We start from the raw sequence: 17,552 nt of genomic DNA, 5'->3' as shown, positions 1-17,552 counted from the left end.
GAAATGCCCTTCCTTCTCAAGTTCCCTTCAGTTTTTCTGCTTCCACCATGGCTACAGGCTCGGCTAGGACCCTGCCCCCCCCCGCCCCCCGCTGCAAGCTTTTGAAGATCCCTTCCTATATATATACAGCATCATTGAAATGTAGCCAGCTCTCATTTGAGAGGGTAGCAACCAACTGGCACACAGTGCAACTGGGAAAAGGTGAAATCTTGGCCAAGGACACCAGGTTAAATTTGCTTAGGAAAACAGCCAGGGAATCTTCAGAGTCTGCACACAGGTGAGAGGATTTAAGCCCTGATTCCACTTACTTCAGTGGGATTTGTGTTTTTAGGTTTTACCCAGAAGACACCTCTGGCTAGATTGTTGTTAAACTAGTTGAACAAGCGAAAGAAAAGTACATCATCCTCTTCCTGACTTGTGGCGGCAGAGTTGTCTTCAAATCTACTGTAAGACCAACCAGGGAAGATGCTTGCTGGTTGGATATAGACAGGTTTCATTTAACGGAGTTCTGACCTTTTGTTCTTCTATCTGCAACAGGAGAACAGAATCCATCTGTCTAATGTACTTATGTTTGTGTAGCCTATCAGTATGGTATCTGAGCATCATTAGCGTACGGGAGTAAACAATAGCCCAACTAGTCATTTCATTCATTGAAGGCACATCAGATGTAATTTGAGAGCAGAAGCATTTTCATCTGCCTGCTAATGGCATTCCTGTAAAAATAATAATATGTAGTAGTAATTATTGATCTGTTTAGAAAGTGTGATCACAGATTAGTCTGTTTTTCTTTCTTCTGGCCCAGCTGCTGTGATAACAGGCAGGAGGGCAACATCGAGAAGGATGCAAGTACATAGTAGCCTGGTTTATCTCTAACCACTTGCAGCTGTCAGCTCATTTTGGGGAGGAACAAAGTCCCGCAACACTGGGGTTGTTTTCCTTGGCACTTGGGGCAGACGCTTCCTTGAGTAACACACAGAGATAACATGAAACATCTGCTTGGAAGGATTGATGCTTCACAGAAGAGTTTCCAGGAGCAATAGCTTAGGGCATCTTTCACAAGACTCTTGTTTGGGGCTGGTGGTAGGAGGAGAGAGAAGGAGGGGAACGGGAATAATATTCCTTGCTCCTCATTACAAATCTGAGCTTTAGTTTTGAAATGGCATGTTCTCAGTCTCTTTCCCAAGGGGCGTCTTTTCTTTTTCCATGTATATTTTTAAGTGAAGTATTGAGAATGAATGAATGATTTCTACAACTTGTGGAAGGATTTTCACATATGCAGTGTTATTTCTGTGCACAATCACCAAGGGACTCGCCAAACTCTCCCAGATAGAACTAGAATGAAAACAAAACAACAAACACAGAAACAGACATTTTTGATCATTGCAAACATACTATTAGGATCCCAGAAGACGTCCCTGGAATGGGGATTTATTTTCATTCCATGTCACATGGCAGGTGTACATCATTCAGGAACCTTACACACAGACTTACCATCTATGTAACAAGTCTGAAATGTACAGCCGGCTTCCTCAAAAACAAAAATGTCAAACCATATCGAGGGTGGCTCTTTTTCCCATGTAGACCAAGGACTTTGTAGAACTTTGGACTTGACATTTTGCAGGCCCTTTGGGAGTTCTGCAGAAGCTGAGACAAGGAGAGGCATCAGAAGGTCTAGTCTGTGAGTTTTTAAAATGGAACCCCTTCCCATTCAGCTCAGGGCCTCTATTCACCCTGGCCACATTTGGTCCTGTGGTGCTTGGGGGATACCAGCAGTGTTTGAACCCAGGCTCTTCCTCACCACAGCACATACCTTTATCATGTGAGCTAACAGACCATTAATTGATGGGAGTAATAGGCTGCTATCCTCTAGTTGACCACTCCCCGGCAAGGGATGTGTCACACACTTTTCCATTGTAATATATAATCTGAGGTACCACTTATCTCATTAGCTGGTAGCAGTACTAGGCTGTTATCCTCTAGTCTTTATGATTAGAAGGGCAAAGTGTACTGAAATTTTTGTTTTTGTAACATTAGGTCATGATTTGGAAAAGCCTGAATGCCAGCTACTAGAAAGGAATGTGTCACTCACTTTACCAGTGTATTAAATAATCTGGGGGTCAGGTGTGGGTGCACTCACCCAGCCTGGCTACAAGATCAAAGTAACTTTGTGCAAACCGTGAAGTTGTGTCCTGTTTTGGATAAAACCTACACAGATAAGGAGAGATGAGGCTGTGTTTGCAAAGAAGAAGAAAACTTTTTTCAAATTCAAAAAAAGAAAGAGAGAAGTAGCGCTCTTACTCTGTTCTTCAGTAAATCAGGCTCAATGCCTCTCTGAAATTAATGGGAGCTTTTCAGATCAAGCCCTTCTCAGTGCAAGCAAACAGCAACAGAAAAACGGGGGAGTATGAACAAGAGAGAGTGGATATAAAATAAAACTATCTTGTTTTTATGCTGCACCTATCACCAAGGTAGCCGAGCGCCTCTGATATACTTGACCTTTGTATCTCCAGAGAATTGTTTATGGGTTATGTGTGTATCCGTGCAAGGATAGAACCAAAGGAGCTTGAACTGCGTGGCTGGAATGTTTGAGAGCCGTTTGCATAACTTGGCATATTCTTGGGACATAATCGGGAGCCCTGGGACTCTGAACTCCAGGTTAACAGAAAGAATCTTTCTGTCGCTCCCCTTCTCACACAGCACTGAGCCCTGGCTCAGTTTGCAACTGAATTGAGGCCAGTTAGCTCATCCAAAAATCCTTTTTTTTTTTTCTTCAGCAAGAAGCAGCTAGCTCAGAAGTTCCACTGTCGTCTTTTTGTTGTTCTGCTTTTTAATATCCATAGCTCAACAATTTAATCCAGTGCCTTTGTGCTTCCTCTGCCTCCAATATCCTTTGACTTATATTAAGACAATAATCTCCTCTTTTGGAATTTATTATATTAAAAAATAGTGTCCAACTGTTTAAATACTTTTTTGTTGTTGTTGTTTTTTGGGGGTTTTTTTACTACAAAGTGCCAGAAAAGGAAGGATTGAATTTGGGCTGTGTGTCAGATAGAGGATTGTGAAGGAGAGGGAGGTAAATAGTGTTGTTGATAAGCCAAGTTAGTGACAAATAGTGATTTACCAAGTCAGAGATCTAAGTGAGATCAGTACAAGTGACTCCTGAGAACTGATAGCGTTCCACAGCTGGTTTACGTCTAAACAAATGGGTGCTGCAATGGGAGCAAAACATCTGACCAAATTCTGACCTCACACATCCCAATTTAAATCTGGAGTAACTCCACTGACTTTTTAATGTTGATGTTAGTGGAGTTAGTGTACCCAATCTTCAAATTTAGGCAGATGCTGAAACCTAGGAGCATTCATTTTTTTTGCTGATTTGGATAAAACAGAGCAGGAAGGCGGCTGAAATTTGTTCAGTGTAAAGCTGCAGCCACCTCTATCCACTGAGTGTTTACATTGGTATGTGCCAAATCCTGAGGTCCTACTCAATTGTTCAGCCCTCAGTCAGGCAAAATCCCAAGGACTAAGGACCTCAGGACTAAGACCACAATTAATGGCTCATAAAGTAGGAAGGAATATATTTAGCATGCTAGTATTACATGTTAACATGAAAAGGATTTAGTGGGAGGGAGTATAGCCATAAAGCCACTAGATAAAAGCAAGCTTAAGCCAGTGATCTGATCATACACTGCAAACCAAAACACAGACCTGTGGCTTGGCAAGTGGAATTCAAATGATTTCACTTTCTAATATACAGTGTTGTGAATTCCCTGACGCTCTGGAAATGGATGAATAATACCAATGTGTTAATCTGTGATGGAAATTAGATGCCTTAGTCTGTTTTACATCTACAGTAAGTGCAATAGATTTTTCAGGCAACCTGATTTCCAGAGGTACTGAGCATCCACAACTGAAGTCCAGAGGAGCTGCGGGTGTCTCAGGGCTATGAAAATTGGCCTCATGTAGGTAGTTTTATGGTAACACTGAACATGTGCGACCTTATGGCCTGATTTTCTACTGCTCTACCCCGATTATCCTTTACACCTCTACAAAACGAGTGCAAAGTGCATGTAAAATGCCACCAACAGGAATTTTCCACTCACACCAGCGGTAGGGTTATACACCCACATCTGTAAATCGGCACACAGGGTGCAAGGCAGTAGCGAATCAGGCCCTTTGCCTTTGTTGGTTTGATTTATTAAACTAATGGTAGCTAATTAATATTGGCCTATGAGTTTCTTCCTTCATTTTGACAGTATGCTAGCAATGACATGTCACTCAATCCCAGAGGAAAGGGAACTAATTACTCTCTATTATGGAGCATGTCGAAACAACAGAATACGGGGCCGTGGAGAATTCACACTTTATCCATCCGAGCAAACCTGTAATAACACAAATCAATCCTAGGTGATTTCCTATTCAGACCTTAACATTTCATAAATATATTTTACATCATTTTCTTTTGGAGATCTGTGTGGGTTTTTTTTTAAATTTTTGGAGCATGGTAGTGGGGCGGTCATTCATGGAGTTAGGCAACACTCCAAAGGCTGAAATTTGATCCACCTTATTAGCAAGTGGCTAACTGATGTCCCTGTCATTTCCTGATATATTGTATTCACTTGGCCTGAGAAGATAAGTAATTGGGATCATTTGAAATAATCATGGCTGTTCTTAAGGGCCCTTGGATAATTCTGACAGGCTTTGACCCATTTTGACAGGTTTCAGAGTAGCAGCCGTGTTAGTCTGTATCCGCGAAAAGAAAAGGAGTACTTGTGGCACCTTAGAGACTAACAAATTTATTTGAGCGTAAGCTTTCGTGAGCTACAGCTCACTTGCATCCGATGAAGTGAGCTGTAGCCCATGAAAGCTTATGCTCAAATAAATTTGTTAGTCTCTAAGGTCCCAAAAGTACTCCTTTGCTTTCTACCCATTTTGATTCAGATATTGGTGAGGCAATCCGATACAGTGCCATTTCCTCAAAATCTCAGTTTTGTGGGGTCGGAATTCACAGCTCCAGCACTGCATGCTCTGTGCCCTGGGAGTCCAGCATTTTTTACAGAAGGATGGCAGTTAAGATTTTATAAACCTATTGTAGCCAGCTCTGTGCCCCTGCCTTTGGCACCCAGAGAGAGCGTGCGCGTGCGTATCCGCGCGCGCCAGAAGTGGAGTAAAGGACTGTGATCCTTGGCAACTGCCACAGGCTGCTGGCCTTTTTAAAACGTTATTTACATCCCTAATCAGCACGTGTTTGGGCTTTCAACTGGTCTGGGATGGTGGAGGGAAGTGGAAAGGTGATGTGGAACCCCCTCCTCAGCTGTGCCAGCTGTAAACTCAGGACAGCTAAGGATTGAGCAGTATGGGTACATTTTTAGTTAGGTGCATGGAAAATTATAATGGGAGGTAAGGGAGCTCTCGAGCTCCACCATCTTGCAGAATCCGGCTTTCTCTCTCGTTCCCAATTCCTAGCTCTCTCACTTGTAGTGATGTTTTTTTTCATGAACATTGATGTGAACCATTCCTGTCTTGCCAGATTTTGTGACCGGTGGGTGGAAGCACGAGACAAAATACAGAGGACCTCACCAGTGGTCTTGTTTCCCATTGATTTAATGCAGCCCAATCTTGTTAATCCAGGTTTAGCCACAGCCTGGGGATCCAAAAGCTTTCTGAAGTTATCAGCTTCATACCACAGGCGTATTACTGAGTTGTTAATCTGAAAGGTTTTGTTCCATTTAAATTTGAACAGACATGACATTTTGACAAATGATTTGGATTAACCATTTCTGAGTGTAGGTTATCAATGCATATGGTAGGAAGGGAACATGTTACAAAAGCTGGACGTGCACAAGTCCATGGGGCCGGACGAGTTGCATCCGAGAGTGCTAAAGGAACTGGCGGCTGTGATTGCAGAGCCATTGGCCATTATCTTTGAAAACTCGTGGCGAACGGGGGAAGTCCCGGATGACTGGAAAAAGGCTAATGTAGTGCCAATCTTTAAAAAAGGGAAGAAGGAGGATCCTGGGAACTACAGGCCAGTCAGCCTCACCTCAGTCCCTGGAAAAATCATGGAGCAGGTCCTCAAAGAATCAATCCTGAAGCACTTACATGAGAGGAAAGTGATCAGGAACAGTCAGCATGGATTCACCAAGGGAAGGTCATGCCTGACTAATCTAATCGCCTTCTATGATGAGATTACTGGTTCTGTGGATGAAGGGAAAGCAGTGGATGTATTGTTTCTTGACTTTAGCAAAGCTTTTGACACGGTCTCCCACAGTATTCTTGTCAGCAAGTTAAAGAAGTATGGGCTAGATGATTGCACTATAAGGTGGGTAGAAAGTTGGCTAGATTGTCGGGCTCAATGGGTAGTGATCAATGGCTCCATGTCTAGTTGGCAGCCGGTGTCAAGTGGAGTGCCCCAGGGGTCGGTCCTGGGGCCGGTTTTGTTCAATATCTTCATAAATGATCTGGAGGATGGTGTGGATTGCACTCTCAGCAAATTTGCGGATGATACTAAACTGGGAGGAGTGGTAGATACGCTGGAGGGCAGGGATAGGATACAGAGGGACCTAGACAAATTGGAGGATTGGGCCAAAAGAAATGTGATGAGGTTCAGTAAGGATAAGTGCAGGGTCCTGCACTTAGGACGGAAGAACCCAATGCACAGCTACAGACTAGGGACCGAATGGCTAGGCAGCAGTTCTGCGGAAAAGGACCTAGGGGTGACAGTGGACGAGAAGTGGATGAGTCAGCAGTGTGCCCTTGTTGCCAAGAAGGCCAATGGCTTTTTGGGATGTATAAGTAGGGGCATAGCGAGCAGATCAAGGGACGTGATCGTCCCCCTCTATTCGACATAGGTGAGGCCTCATCTGGAGTACTGTGTCCATTTTTGGGCCCCACACTACAAGAAGGATGTGGATAAATTGGAAAGAGTCCAGCGAAGGGCAACAAAAATGATTAGGGGTCTGGAACACATGACTTATGAGGAGAGGCTGAGGGAACTGGGATTGTTTAGTCTGCGGAAGAGAAGAATGAGGGGGGATTTGATAGCTGCTTTCAACTACCTGAGAGATGGTTCCAGAGAGGATGATTCTAGACTATTCTCAGTGGTGGAAGAGGACAGGACAAGGAGTAATGGTCTCAAGTTGCAGTGGGGGAGGTTTAGGTTGGATATTAGGAAAACTTTTTCACTAGGAGGGTGGTGAAACACTGGAATGCGTCGCCTAGGGAGGTGGTGGAATCTCCTTCCTTTGAAGTTTTTAAGGTCAGGTTGGACAAAGCCCTGGCTGGGATGATTTAATTGGGGATTGGTCCTGCTTTTGAGCAGGGGGTTGGACTAGATGACCTCCTGAGGTCCCTTCCAACCCTGATATTCTACTATTCTAGTGGTCAGAGCAGTGGATTAGGGATCAAGATCCCTTCTAGGTTCTATTCCTGAGATATTGGCCTCATTCTGTGGCCTTGGACAAGTTACTTAAACCTATCTGCTCCCCTCATTCATGTGACGTGCAGGGTAACAGATGGGAATTAATTTACACAGCAAAGGACCAGGGAAGGTGGCCGTGGAGGGAAAATGGAGCTATGCAACCATAACGTAGACTACATCGCCACTGTTAAGTGCTTCATGTAAATAGCTGCACACACCAGGTTTTTTGAGTTCTGCAAAACCTTGGAGCTATACTGCATATTCTTGAGCACCATCTGATGTCACTGTATCTATTAACTATTTACACATACACCAAGATAGAGCTCTTCTGTAACAGCTGCCACCAACTCCCTTCTATTTACATTAATGAGAAATGCTGCAAACACTATGCTGTGTATCTGGCAGAAATGAAGAAGGACTTGGGGATCAGCCACTTTATGCTGTTTTCCAAGGTAGTAGAAGTGAGGTGAGATTTTCCCTGTAAATTAATGCTGACCACAGCAGCATTAACTAATGTGGAGCAGCCTGTGCATTGGGATTCAAGCATTTGAAAATGGTTCCAGTTGTTCTGGAGTCTCAGTATGTGTTGATGAGTTGCAACAGACTGGCCACCAATATGAGCTCCATCAGAAGGGGAATTAGTCTACCCCTTTCTCTTTTCAAACAGTGGATCGGCTGGCAATGTGCCTTCACAGGTTTCCTGCAGGATGTCTATATTTTTCCCATCTGTTCAGTGGATTTATGTGGCCATGCCCTTCTCCCTCCATGAGTTTGGAATTTGCTCTTGCAGAAGTGGTTTCTGCTTTATGGATTTGCATATGTTCTTTTGCCTCTTATACTCTTCCATGCTTATTTATTTGGCAGTCCTTAGCCTCTGTGTGCTTCAGTTTACTCATCTGTAAAATTGGGATAATATACTTTCCTATAGCACTCTCACAAGGATGATGTGAGGATTGAGAAATATTTTAAAGGAGAAGAACAGATGCTTTCAACTAAAATTAAATGTAAATAGGTGGCAACATTACTGAGAGTGCTGTCTGGACACTGGTGTTTAGAAGTGGAGGAGGGAGATCCTGAGCATAGGCTTTTCCCTATTTGGTTTTGTCAGCCTTGTGTTTGAGTTACTTATAGAGAAGACATATTTTGTATCACCAAATATTTAAAAAGGAGTAAATCTCCTTATATAAATGCCTGGTTGGTTTCTCGTTGCCCAGATGAATCATTTGGTAATAAATTACGCAAAGGAAAAAAAAATGAGTGTTTTCTCCCTTTTGAAATAATTTGTAACATACACAGTTGCTGCCTTCACATCAATTGCTGTATTGTATAAGTGCAAATGTAACTGTAAAGCACTTCAGAAGGGGTATAAAGGAATAGTAAGAAAAGCTCTAGCGCAGTTGGAACAAAAGACTGTGAGGGGAGCTGCAGAGTTTCTAATTACAGCTGTGCAAAACCTTCATGACACAACTCCGAGCCCAGGTGAGTATTCACCTGGTGTTGACGTTCATTCTGAACCTGAAATGTGGGCCAGGCATTTGTAAACCTTTAGAGGGAAACTGTATCGAGTTTCAGATGAGCCCAGGCCATGTTTGAAATGAACCTGGTCAGTGGGTGATATCTCTGCAAAACACAGTGAATATAATTTTTGCTGTTGGATCTGATCAAACCCCAGAATCCAAGCAAAAATCAGGAGGGCGCACAAAGCCATGCAAAGTGACTGTGTGATAAAGTTCACACTACTATACTTCGCAAGGCTGGCTCTAGGTCAGATTTTTTAGATGGGGTGCTGGTAAATTGCTTTATCTCTACAGCTGCTCATTAGGGGCCTGATCCTGTGAAGAGCTGAATCCCTTCAGCTTTTACTGAAGTCCAGTGACAACTGAAGATACAGAGCACCTTGCAAGATCAGGTTTCATTTAAGAGAATTTTGAGGTGCTCTTCAGTACTGTGGTGTGGATGTCTGGCTGTTCCCTTGCCAGTAGCTGCAGCTTTGGAGTGTGTGCCTATTCATTACAGTGCATGGGACACTGGGGCAGCTGCCCCAACTTTATAAGAGACATTCTATTAAAATAGCCGTTGTAAAAGGTGCATAGAATAGGGATGAAGGTTAAAAAGTGACTGGAGCAGTCTCTTCCACCTTAGACTTTGTATAAAGATGGCAACACAGTCAATAAGATCTATCTCCTGGAACCAAACTCATCACATGTATCATGGGCTTGATCTCATAGCACAAGGAACCGTGTCCTGGAGCTGAAAATGATTTGTGTAAGTAAGATGGTACACTTGGGAATCAGATTCATATGCGTGGACATTACAAGTCTGGCTCTGCCCAAATTAAAGTAAATGGCAAAGCCCTTGTAGTTATCTGTGGGACCAGTCCCAGTGCCTATGATCTTGATCCAGCGAAGCACTTAAGCTCATGATCGCTTTTAAACATGTGAGTAATCACAGTACCTGAGGTAAAAAGGTAAGCACAGGCATAAGTAGAGCCCTGCAAATCTGCGGATATCCACTTTGGATCCATAGACGTAGATCTCCATGGACCGTGGATGGATGAGGATCCAAATGTTACTTCTAGAGCCCTGCAAATCTGTGGATATCCACTTTATATCCACAGACCATGTTTGCGAATCAGATATGGATAGAAATTTCGTATGTGCTCAGGGCTCTAGGTGTAAGTGCTTTGCTAGATTGGCACCTATATCTGAATCTTCAGAACTCCCTTTCAGAAAGCAATTATCCTCCCGTCTTTGTTCACAGGTGTTCCCTTTCCAAAGAACTTCCTTCAGATTTGCAAGAAGATCCTGTGCAGACTGTTCCGGGTATTCGTTCATGTCTACATTCATCACTTCGACCGCATCATCATCATGGGAGCTGAGGCCCATGTCAATACCTGTTACAAGCACTTTTATTACTTTGTAACAGAGCTTAACGTCATAGACCGCAAGGAACTAGAGCCTTTGGTAAGTGGTAATATACAGCCTAACGTTGTGGAGAATTCTCCTTTTCCTCTCCCTTCATTGAGCCTTTTCCAAACCTGTCACAGTTGATTTCCACTAGGAATGAAATGTCTATGTTTCAAGACAGACCATTTAAATAAATGAACTCGTGCCTCTGTCAATAGGCCAGTTCCCTCTGCTGCAGCATTTACAGTTAGGGAAGTAGTAAGAATAGAGTGCAATGTGTGCGGGGGGAGTGGAGGGGAGGGCAGAGGTGACCTGTATAATGGTGAACTAGGATTTCCTTTGTAATAATTATGTAGGTGTTTGTGAAAGTAGTGGGTGTGCTGCACTTGGATTTATTCACTTTCAGTCAGAGGTTCAGACACTTGATAGCGCAACAAAACCAGACACTTCCCTTGACTTAGGAGACTTGGCTCTAGATAGATCAGTGTTTAACTTATTGTCTCCAAATATTAGATTCCAGAAATGGGAAATACTTTCACTATTTCGTGAAGGTTTAAAAACATCTTAGAAAGAGAGGAGAGGCAAGGTTCAATTTGGAAAGGGGTTCTCTGTGCAAATGTTAGCACCGGGCCCGTGGGCACGTTTAGAATGGATGGGGCTTAGGGTTCTCCACAAGTCAGAAGTTGCAATTCTGTATCCTACAAGTTATTAATGAAGTATTAGCACTGTTCCCCTTTTTTAATGGTTAAATGCACATTACGAGCATGGCTGACCAGAAATGTGTCCCTCTGTGTGTAGAAAGCAGATGCTTGCCTGTGTGTCTGTGTCTCTGTGTGCATGTATGCACATGTGCAAAAAGTAGAAGCTTTTGTATGTATTTGTGTGTAAAGCAGATGCCTCTGTTTGTGTGTCGAGGAAGGGTTATGTGTTTTTGTTGACTGGAGCAGGAAATGTGGTGTGAGGCAAAGGAGACGCAAGTTTCCCAATGGACCCCAGAAAGGAATGGCCAGTTAAGAAATTTGCCTTTATGATATTAAGTAATCCACAACATCCCTGTGTTGTAGGTACCTGTTATGCCAGTGTTACAGATGGGAAAACTTAAGCACAGAGGGGATGATTCTCTGTTGCACTGTGACTCCTTTACACCACACTGGCAGCATAAATGGGCCTTAAAGGGGTGAAAACAGGCCCTTGAGGATATGGCTACGGTAGAGAGGGCTTTCCCACTGGCATAGAGATGCTAAAGCAGCTCCACCTCATCCCCCGTCTCTGTGCCCAGCATGGGGGACATGTCAGAGGCAGGAGATATGAGAGATAATCCAGAGGTGTTTGGAGAACACTGCTCCATAAGTTAGAGCAGCCCTGAGGTCTGTGCTGGCTGCAGAATACAGAGAGAGTAAAGGCAGTTTTAGTTGTTAACTCCCTTATTCCTGAATTCGGCCAGAGTGACGAAGGAGCTTGCCCAAGTCCAGAGTGAGTCAGTTGCAGAGCGAGGAATGTAATCCAGCTGGTGATATGTCCATTGTGTGCAAATCCTCTTGCATTCCAGCAATCTGTTCCTGGGAATGGGAATTCTGTTTAGAATTCTGATGGAATTCAGCAGCTTCAAAGAGGTTATGTCCCTGACCTGCATGGGGAAGTACCATGTCAGCAGGCTGATGGAGCCTCACCTGCTCTTGCTGCCTCTCCTCCAGAATCTTCTTGGCAACTATCAGCCTAGACCACAGCATGGAAATGCATAAAAACATATGTCTGTGTCTTCCTTTTCTTCTGGGCAGAGAGGAGGGAACTGATTGCCAAAGTGAACACAGACATGACAAATCATCTCAAACATTAATGCAACCGCTAAGGATGAGCTGTGCCCCCGCAAGATCACCGTTGCAGGAAATGAGCCAAAATTCTCCCACTAAATTACAAAATGGGCCAAGCTCTGATTAAATAAACAGATTGCCATGCGCTCTATAAACCAAAAGCTAACTGATGAATCAAAGTTTTTTTGAAAAAGGGAAACAACTCCAAATGCTGGTGCTGGATTAATAATAATAAAGCTGACAAATTACTAGTCTGGAGACAGGATGCTGGCTTATTAAAATGGGATTTACCCGACTTTTAAATCCCAGTACAGCAATTGTAAAATCAAAGCGCAAACTGGGGTTGTACATAGCTCATTTCCGTTAGGCGGTTACCTGATTAGCTCTTTGAGTCAAGCAAAAGATGGGGCTGTATTTTTAAGCCCTGCTGATTAGTGGGTCATTCCCCTCCACTCCCGAGACCTGGTTATTTTGACAGAGTTCTAAAAGTTCTTTGTCCCATGTGGCAAAAGGTAGAGCTGACTCACTTGCTAGCACTGCGGGCAGTTCTAAGGAGAAATGCAAGGACGGATAATTGAATCAGAGGGAAAGTCTTTGAAAACATGCCCTTCAGAACAGCTGATAAGCAGGACACCCTGAGACGTTACTGTAAATATTTTGAAATTTAAATTTGATTCTTGGTAAAAATTCTAATGGGGCTCCAGAGAGATTTCAATATACTGACCAAATGACAGCCCTGCTGTATATATAATGCCTCGCTCCTGGCGCTTATTCTCTTTTCCTGCAGCGAACCAAGTGCCATTCATAATAAATAACAGATAACTGTATAGTGCGTTACATCTTTAGAGTGACTTCCAGATGTTAATTTGAGTCATTCATGGTCTTGTGGTTCAAGCCCAATCTTGTTAAGTGAATTGCACTCTTTTGCCACAGATTTCCTGTGTGACATTGGGCAAGCCAATTAACATCTCTATCCTCAGTTCCTCATCTATAAAACCGATATAATAATACCAGCTTTACAGGGGGTTTGTGAGGCTAAATTCATGAATGCTTGCAAAATGTTTTGTGATCCTTGAATGGAAGGTATTCTAGAAGTGCAAAATGCCTGTAGTGGTGGTTATATGATGATTATCCCCTCTTCCTCAGAGGAGACCCTGAAACTGACACACTGAATCATAGAATATCAGGGTTGGAAGGGACCTCAGGAGGTCATCTAGTCCACCCTGCTGCTCAAAGCAGGACCAATCCCCAATTTTTGCCCCACATCCCTAAATGGCCCCCTCAAGGATTGAACTCACAACCCTGGGTTTAGCAGGCCAATGCTCAAACCACTGAGCTATCCCTCCCCCGCCTCAAGTAAGCTGTGTTGACATCCAAAAGAAATAAAGATAAAAAACTATTGGCCTTTTAGCAAGGCCTTTTTGGATTTGCTTTCTAGCCAGTTTAGGTGCTTCCATCAGTATCAAATTCAAATGTATAAACATCTTCGACTACGTCTTTACTACAGCTTATGTCGGCATAACTTGTGTCACTTAGGGGTGTGAATACCTGAGTTACACGGATATAAGCGCCACTGTGGACAGCGCTGTGTTGGCAGGAGAGCTTCTCACTTTTGCTCCTGAAAACTCTCCTGTCTGGGGATTGGTGTAGCTGGATCAGGGTCTCCTGAAAAAAAAAGTTAGTGCTCTAGATAGCTGCCTACAAGAATTATATTTAATGCCAGCCCTGTACCTCAAGAGGACAGTGGCAGTTGCACATGGTAAGTACACCATAAAATGGTGAGCTATAGCAACAGTGTCAGTTCAATCACTTGCTAGCTGTCAGAGGTAGATGCTGTGAGCTTTGAGGATTTGTTCCCAGTACGTTGCCTTTTGTTGGATAACGGTGACTTGAGCTGTGCAATAAAATCTGTTCCTGAAAAGCTGTGACGTCTTGAGCACAATCCTTGATGCACTGCAGTGTTCGTTTTGTTGTCATTGTTTGTTTTTGTTTTTTTTTAACTCAATGCATTGAGCTGGCCTGCAACTTACAGGCAGGGCTGTCTCCTGTTCTTTAGATTTATTAGCATTTTAAAAGGAATTTGTTGTAAATGGTGGGGTTTTGAGGCTAAATTTAGCTTCAGAATATGGTGGAGTTCATCTGAAGGAACAAGATCACAAAGGCAGAAGAGTTTTTAAAAGCACACTTTCTGGTTACTGAACTTTACTGATTAACATGCAGTTACATTATATTTCATTAAGAGGAGAGATGAATCAAAAAATATGTCCAGTCTCCTTGCTGTGGAACCCTGTGCAAGGTCACAGAGAGGGTGAGAACATATGCTGCGATTGGGTACCCAAAGCGTACTTTGAAACCAGTGTTTTTAATCTAAAGGTTCAGCTTACCTGAGCAAAACCACCCAAGCTTTCCATTGGCACAATGTCATCGAGCTGTTACCAGATCCAGGGCTCCCATGAGTTCCTCCATTACAAATTACACTCGAGGTTCATGGGAGTGATGGATGGGGCAGTCCTGCAAAATGCCAGGGGATGAACAAAGTGATTCTTCCGCCCTGCTATCTCGGATTCTCCCATCATGTGCTAGGAGCTGGGAAATCCAAGCACACAAATAAGCTTATATTCAAATCTCGATACAATTCTATTGAACTGTAAACATACCTATGCCAGTGCTGGGCAACTTATTGGCCATAGGTAGCAGTATATTTCAATGTGCATATTCTTCTGTTTTAATAAGGACAGTAATGTTTTACGTAATGCTTTTCATACGGGCCAGGACTATGCTACAATGTTTGGTGGCATGACTGTGTCCCTCAGGTGTGAAAAATCCACACCCCTTAGCCAACATAGCTATGCCAGCAAAACCCACAGCTATATTGGCAAAAGAGTCCTTGAGCTTATGTTGTTCAGAGAATTGCTTTAACTAGACCAGCAAAAGATCTCCTTAGGTCAGCATAAATTGCAGGATAGGGGGCTCTACCAGTATAACTCTGCCAATATAGCTATAGTAACAACACCTTTTTAGGGTAGACTAGCCCTAAAAGCCCTAGAAAGATCCTAAAGTGCCTTACAAACTATGGGTCTGATTCTGATCTGTTACACTGGTGTAACTTCACTGGCATAAGTGGAGTTACTCCTGATTTGCACTGGTGTAAGTGATAGCAGAATTTGGCTCTCTGCTTCACTTTTCCTCCTGATGTGGCTTCTGCTTCTCCTCCTCCCTCAGGAAATCTGTGCTTTCTCCCAGATGTCATTTCTTACAAGTATTTTGTTTTATGAGAACAAAAAGTAATAAAATGGGGTGTAGATGAAGCAAATTAAAGCAAGATATTTTCTAAGTGTCTACTTACCATATGTATTGAAAACAGTTTCTCATTTAAAGATACAGGCACACATTCAGCCTTAGTGTAAGCAATAGCTACTCCAGTAGAATCAGTGGAGTTGAATTAATGGAATGAATCCAGTGGAGTTGGTACAGTCTTATGCTAGGACTAAATTTGTCCCCCAGTGATCAAATATAAAATGTCCTTATCCGCTCCATTATATTCAGTATTAAAATTGCCATTGATTTCAAAACAGGTAGGGGCTCCAATAAATTTTCACTTAATTTTTGATGCAATTAAAAAATAAGCATCTAAAATTGCTGAAAAAAATGGTTTTACATTTTTTTATAGAAAACGCTATTTACTGAATACAAGTCTAAGAGTTGGACTAGACAAACCAAAGAGTAAGGCAATGGCTTTTTATTACATTAACCTAATCAGAATATCTGTATGTCCTGTTGATTTACAGTAAGCAATGCTATAGACTACATCGAAAAACTTACACTATACTGGGCAGCATTAACGTTTTCACAGTTGCACACAGGGGTGCTGGAACAGTTTGTATAGTGGGGGTGCTGAGAGCCACTGAACCAAACCATAAACCATGTATATAATGGAAACCACTTCAAGTCAGGGGGTGCAGTAGCACCCCCAGCACCTTTAGTTGCGCGCACTTAAGTCAGGAAGTTCCACGGTTCAGATTGCGTAACTTGGCCTTATCTCTGTCCCTTGTATGTGATGAGACAGAGCCAGATTTTATTCATATTTACACTGATGTGAATCCAGAGTATTTCTTTTGTAGTCAATGTCATTACTTTAGATTTACACAGATATAAATTAGTGAAGTCTAGCCTCACTGGTTTTGAAGTACGCAATCATTTCTCAAATAATGCTAATATAACATCATGCACTATTGTGTATTTCTTTGTAAAGTGTGCTTTGTCCGATGCATGTTAATTAGCCCTTTATTGGTAGGCTTTTTGGAGGAGCAGCCAGAGATTTGAACAGATAGGGAAACTGAAGAAATGTTCTCTCCATGTCCTCCAGCAGGGTTGCAGATCCTAGACAGGAAGCAGGAGTTGCTGCTGTTCATGCCATACCTTGTTCTGTGGACAGAGTATTTCAGTATCCAGGGCTGTCAGGCCAACATCTTCCTTACACTGAGTCAGTATTTCTTCACGTATCTTTGTCAGTTCAACTGTACTTTTGATGCCAGCCCATGTTTATTAGGGTGTATTAATTAGAGAGGTATTCAGGGCAAACAACGCACATTAAACACTAAGATTTCTCTTCTCCTATTGTTGGCTTACCCATGGCATGACTAGCGTGATCCCCAGACCGCAGCGGTGCATACCAAGTATCACTGTGCTTTTATATCACACAACACTGTTGTCACTATGCCTAAGCCACAAGCAGCTACTGTTACTCTCCAGTTTGCGAACAGTTCATCCTTTCACAAAACAATTGGCAATTTTGCTCCATGTTTATCTATGTAACATAAAGTGTTTATTAATCATGCAGCTTATTGACAGACTGCTACTATTCAGAAATCCTAAAAATATATCTCCTCTGCTGTTCTGTTGTTAGCCCCATCTGAAATTTAGACCAGCAAGCTTTTGGGGTTTTTTATTTGCTTCGTTTATGTTTTAAAAAAGAGCAGTCCCAACCAGCGAAGTTAGTTACATTTGTCCAGTTACAGTGAACTAAAAGGTATGTTGGTTAAAATCAATGATTAAACAAGATTGTCATCCTGGGGAGTTTTCAAACTTAGCTTAAAATATAAATCCATTTATAATTCACTAGATTTTTTGATCGTCTTTGGTCGTTCTTATTGAAGTTTGTGCTGAAACAAGAATTTGCACCTTCCCAGTCCATTGTCTCTCATGACTGTTCTGCATTCCACTGTGAAGTAATGGTACTACGTATACACCAGGGATGGTCATCTCTAGAGCAATAGACTGAGAGATCAAAAAACCAGAAATATTTTTGCACTGCCAGTGCAGCCGTGAGGGAATCTGGCCTGCAGGGTGAGAAAGACACTTCATTTCGCTGACGCCACCATGCTGTCATTATCCAAATCCTTTATATAGCTCTCT

General features: G+C 42.7%; 1 protein-coding gene across 2 annotated transcripts in view; it reads left to right on the top strand.

The window, feature by feature from the left end:
* MOB3B (MOB kinase activator 3B) overlaps positions 1–17,552 on the top strand; it is a 158,302-nt gene that overhangs the window by 116,998 nt on the left and 23,752 nt on the right. For both annotated transcript variants that reach the window (XM_073345567.1, XM_073345566.1), the window contains exon 3: positions 10,181–10,383. In XM_073345567.1, the coding sequence (XP_073201668.1) occupies positions 10,181–10,383 (203 nt within the window). The remainder of the gene's footprint in view (positions 1–10,180; positions 10,384–17,552) is intronic.

This window comes from Lepidochelys kempii, chromosome 5, assembly GCF_965140265.1.
Source record: "Lepidochelys kempii isolate rLepKem1 chromosome 5, rLepKem1.hap2, whole genome shotgun sequence".
In the NCBI taxonomy this organism is placed as follows: domain Eukaryota; kingdom Metazoa; phylum Chordata; order Testudines; family Cheloniidae; genus Lepidochelys; species Lepidochelys kempii.
This window is presented reverse-complemented; position numbering and strand designations above follow the sequence as displayed.